This window comes from Lolium rigidum, chromosome 3 (assembly GCF_022539505.1).
Source record: "Lolium rigidum isolate FL_2022 chromosome 3, APGP_CSIRO_Lrig_0.1, whole genome shotgun sequence".
Classification (NCBI taxonomy): Eukaryota; Viridiplantae; Streptophyta; class Magnoliopsida; order Poales; family Poaceae; genus Lolium; species Lolium rigidum.
Window position 1 is genome coordinate 7908484 of NC_061510.1, and position 5169 is coordinate 7913652.

At 45.9% G+C, this 5169-nt stretch overlaps 1 protein-coding gene across 1 annotated transcript; it reads left to right on the forward strand.

The window, feature by feature from the left end:
- The first annotated feature begins 258 nt into the window (after nucleotides 1-258).
- LOC124701134 (signal recognition particle receptor subunit alpha-like) lies at nucleotides 259-4315 on the forward strand. The gene is made up of 10 exons (XM_047233180.1): nucleotides 259-353; nucleotides 447-1466; nucleotides 2089-2173; nucleotides 2289-2384; nucleotides 2475-2627; nucleotides 2713-2820; nucleotides 3251-3370; nucleotides 3495-3620; nucleotides 3730-3813; nucleotides 3904-4315. Exons 2-10 carry the CDS (start codon nucleotides 460-462, stop codon nucleotides 4027-4029), a joined length of 1905 nt encoding a protein of 634 aa, XP_047089136.1. The 5' UTR covers nucleotides 259-353; nucleotides 447-459; the 3' UTR covers nucleotides 4030-4315.
- The last annotated feature ends 854 nt before the right edge of the window (nucleotides 4316-5169 follow it).

The following is a 5169-nucleotide window of genomic DNA, read 5'->3' on the forward strand; positions in this document are numbered from 1 at the left end:
GCGGGATCTGGGTGATCACCCAAATTCTCGGGTGGTTTGTTCCACGAGGGAGTTGGTTCCCCATGAACCGAACGAGGCCTGACGAGAATCTCGAGGAGTAAATCAACGGTGCACAGGGCATAACCATATACGCGTAGTAGTGTCACATCGTGGACGCCGAGTTGGACGCAGTCAACCGATTGAGTGCCCACACGGCAGGCACGCACCAAGAGACGGGTCGGATTTGGACGCCCGCCGCCGTCCGTATATACATACCACCTCTCTGACAGATCCCCAAACCGATTTCCACTTTCCGTGGTCTCTTCTCCGCCAGGAAGAGCAAGGAATTTCCGCCCGAATCCGTCGATCCCAAGGTAATCTCTCCCTCCTCCGATCAGATCGGGGTTCCCCTTCTTCCAAATCACCCTCCGTGGATCTCAATCCAACTATTTTCTCCGTGGATCCAGGCCGCCGGCGACGATGTTGGAGGAGCTGCTGATCTTCACGAGGGGCGGCCTGATCCTGTGGTCGTCCTGCCGGGCGCTGGGCCTCGCCTCGCCGCTCAAGGGCTCGCCGATCGACGCGCTCATCCGCTCCTGCCTGCTCGAGGAGCGCGCCGCCGACGCGGGATTCACCCAGGACAACTACGCGCTCCGGTGGGCCTTCAGCAACGACCTGGGGCTCGTCTTCGTCGCCGTCTACCAGCGCATGCTGCACCTGCTCTACGTCGACGACCTGCTGGCCGCCGTGCGCAAGGAGTTCTCGCAGATCTACGATCCCAAGCGGGTGGACTATGGGGATGCGTTTACGGATGTGTTTCGGCAGCTGCACCTCGAGGCGGAGGCGCGGGCCGAGGCCATGAAGAAGACTAGGCAGCAGAACACCTTACCCTCCACCCGTGCCCCTGCTGGCGGTGGTGGGAAGAAGCCCGGCGCTCTGGGTGGCCGTGCTGGTCCTCAGGGCGGCGGTGGTGGGAAGAAGGGTGGCGCCGAGTCCGGGAAGGATGATTCTGATAGCAGCGACTCGGGGAAGGACCACAACCAACTGACTAACGGCACCGTCAAGGGCCACCAGAACGGCGACGCCCGCGCTGCTGCTGCTGCTAACAACGGGAAGGAGAATGGGGACCCCAACGACGGGGCCTTCGATGTGAATACCTTACGGAAGAAGATCGGGGGGAAGAAGGGGGGCAAGAAGACCGACGCCGTCGCCAAGAAGGCGGCGCCCAAGGCTGAGCCCAAGAAGAACGTTAAGAAGGACAGGGTCTGGGACGACCAGCCGCGCAAGGTCGGCAAGCTCGACTTCACGGACCCGGCCGACGAGAGAGGGGAGGAGATGGTGGAGAAGGCGATTGAACACCAGGGGGATAGCATGATGGATAAGGATGAAGTGTTGAGCAGCGATAGCGAGGATGAGGATGACGAGGGGGAGGAGAGTGCTGGGGCTGGGCAGAAGAAGAAGGGGTGGTTCACCTCCATGTTTAAGAGGTAATAATACATCTATTGCTCTGCATTTGCTAGTATCATTATATCTGTGATTTAATATGTTTAAGAGGTATATATTTATCATGTGTTAGTCGTATAGTTCAAACTGCAAAATGCAAATAAGCCATTAGGTTCTGGTAAAATATGCACTATGATTTTTATGTCCTTCCTTTGTTCCTGATACTAAATAAGTTCTCCTTTCGATTGCATGTATGGAACCATGTGTATTCACTTAAATCTGCCAATTAAACCATTACCTAACGGCAAATGGAGAGTATTGCCAAGGCACCTGCCACCTTAGTTTGCTCACTTGATACACACGTACCTGTTATCATGGTAACCTTATTCCAAGTTATGCATTGAAAAAGAATGTGATGTAGAATGACACATGTTAACCATGAGACATGGTACATATTTGAGGGGATGGTTCAGTCTTTTGCTGCCTGTAATATATTTTCTCTTGCGTTTTTTTTTACTTTTTCCCGTGTCATCACACATACATAACTTTGCTCTCTTTTAAGGTCTTGCATTCAAGTACTGATTTCCAGCTTCGTAACTTCTCTCTTATATTTTTGCGATCTACAAACATCTCACGTGATTGCAATATTTGTATTTTCCTGCTCAGCATTGCAGGTAACAATGTACTTGAGAAGGCTGATCTGCAACCTGCACTCAAAGCTCTTAAAGATAGGCTCATGACAAAGAATGTGGTATGCATTTCTTCATTTTACTTGCTTCATCTTTAATAATCTTACTAGACCAGCTTTATGTAGTAGTTTGGTTCTTCATTTGTCTGGGTTAAGAATATTGACTTTCTTTGCGCAGGCTGAAGAAATTGCAGAGAAGCTTTGTGAATCAGTAGCAGCTAGCCTTGAGGGCAAGAAGCTAGGATCCTTCACAAGAATATCTTCTACTGTTCAGGTTTGCAGCACACTCCACTCTGAATTACTTCACATTTTGAACATTCTATGTAGCTTCCTAACGCATTTCATTCGATGGTCACTACTTCAGACAGCTATGGAGGAGGCTCTAACTCGCATTTTAACTCCAAGGCGATCCATTGACATATTAAGAGATGTCCAGGCTGCCAAGGAGCGTGGCAAGCCATATGTCGTTGTCTTTGTTGGAGTGAATGGAGTTGGCAAATCTACTAATCTTGCAAAGGTTCAATATCTTCCAAATGCTGTCCATGAGAACTGTATTTACTTGGAAAAACTTTCTCACGCCATTCTGTCTTTTATCTTTGCAGGTTGCTTACTGGCTTCTTCAGCATAACCTCAGTGTAATGATGGCAGCATGTGATACCTTTAGATCTGGTGCTGTGGAGCAGTTGCGTACTCATGCTCGTAGGCTTCAGGTACTGACCGTCTCCTCTCAAGTAACACAATACACAACAGTTGTATTGACCCAGTCTTGCAACAACAACATTGTATTTCTTTTCAAGGTCATTGTATTGCAACCATGTAGTGATTATATAATCATTGTTTGCACTCGATGGAGTTCGCGTGCATGTTGTGAATCTATTCTGCACAAGCAATAATGCACTTACATTTTGAGGAAAACCATTTGGAAGAAATCTTATTCCATAACTTATCATTAGTACGAGTGGCTGTAAAATATGTCATCATTAGCTCATGTGTATATAAGACTTCTTCTACTTCTCCTGGTGGCAAAATATCTGTCCTACGGTTTGCCGAGTTATAGTACCCCGTATGTGTTTCCCCCCTACTGTTTTGAACGAAAGCACCAACTTGTACCAGATACTTACATGACAACATTTTGTACAGATACCTATATTTGAGAAGGGATATGAAAAGGATCCGGCAGTTGTAGCAAAAGAAGCCATCCAGGAAGCCACTCGGAACAAATCAGATGTTGTTCTCGTTGATACAGCTGGGCGTATGCAGGTTGGTATAGTTGCTGAACTGCAGTGTACTCATATCTTTCTGTGTTCTTGTACTGTGTCGTTCTCAACCACCTTTCTCTCACGGTGCTCTGATACATACTTTCTTGTGAAATGATATCTGCCAGGATAATGAGCCACTCATGAGAGCACTCTCCAAGCTCATCAATCTCAACAAGCCAGACCTTGTTTTATTCGTGGGAGAAGCATTAGTTGGAAATGATGCTGTTGATCAACTTAACAAGTTTAATCAGGTACTGATTTTGCAATGTTCTCTTTTTGCTGGGATGTTCGCAATGGTAGATGCCTAGATGGAACCTGTATTTTTTGTTACTGATTTCTTGAACATTTTTTCTTGAACAGAAATTAGCAGATCTTTCCACTGTTCCTACTGCTAGATTGATAGATGGTATCCTGCTCACCAAGTTTGACACCATCGATGACAAGGTAGGAACCTGTGCAGAATATATGCTTGACCAATTATTGTAACCCCCCTTATCCAGTATTCTCATCTCATAATAACAATGAAATATGTAGGTCGGAGCCGCGCTGTCCATGGTTTACATATCTGGATCTCCGGTCATGTTCGTTGGATGTGGTCAGTCTTACACTGACCTGAAGAAGCTCAACGTGAAATCCATCGTGAAAACCCTGCTGAAGTGAATGTTACATGTTGTAGTCCAATATGTAACGCCTACCAAGTCTCTGTTATCTTTAAATCCCCAATGACATCGTCATTTTCGTGTCGGGTCTGAAACTGTTGTCTTGCAACTGTCGTGTCTGGTTAACTTCTATGTTGATACTTTTGTGCCGATTGGTGTACCTGTTTGTCTCAGAAATACAATATATGTGACTTCATGTTTGTTTGTCTTCAAACATATACTGTTAACCTGGAAACATACTGAAATTACTGTCCTTTTAACATGCGAAAATGATTGGTGAAATGTAATCCCTTGAGACTGCTGTGTGATTTCTGTGTATTTGTTGGTGACATGGCAATAAGGTTTCAAATGGTTGTTTGTGTACGCTGCCATCTGCGTGAACCCGTCAGTTTTTGAAGAACACTGCATTGTGCACGGTGTCCTCAATTCCATTTCAATTTTTGGTTCAGAGGCGTGCATATCTAATGTTCAGAAGCAGCTCTTACTAGTGTAGTTTCACTGGCAGTCTCGCTTCCTGCAAGAAATCTCTTGTCACAGTACTTCTGAATAGTAAAATCATCTTACCATATGATTCACCATGTTAACCTCCAGAGTAATTAACACACCTCAATCAGGGATGCAACTGGTTCTTACTTTTCACCTGCGATGGTCGCGTTACTACATCTGGCAGATAACTGTTATCTTTCCACATCCTGATGTTTTTTGAGAAATTCCATATTCTGATTTCTGTTCTCAAAACAAATCCTGCATGCATGACCAGCCGTTGACGACCGTCCTCCATTGTCCAGTTGTATCCTTTCTCTCTCGGAAAATCTGACCCATCAACAGGATAAACATTCCAGGTACATACATTACCTATTATTGTGTTCTTACTTTAGCCATTATGTAAAGTTTTCAGCCTAAGATTCTCCATAAAACACACCACATTGCTCTTAAGAATGGAAGAGCCTTCTCCTCGAAGGTAGACGAGCATCTCCTTTCATCATCCTTTTCCATTCGCTAGATGCCTTACGGCAGATGTGTGGTTCGGTGTAGACGCATTAGCGGTCTCCGGAGATAATATTCCTGCACGCTTTGCTTCACCAAGTTGTAGTGCCCAAAAAGAGTTTTGATTGTTTAACCAGTGCATAGTATTTTACAC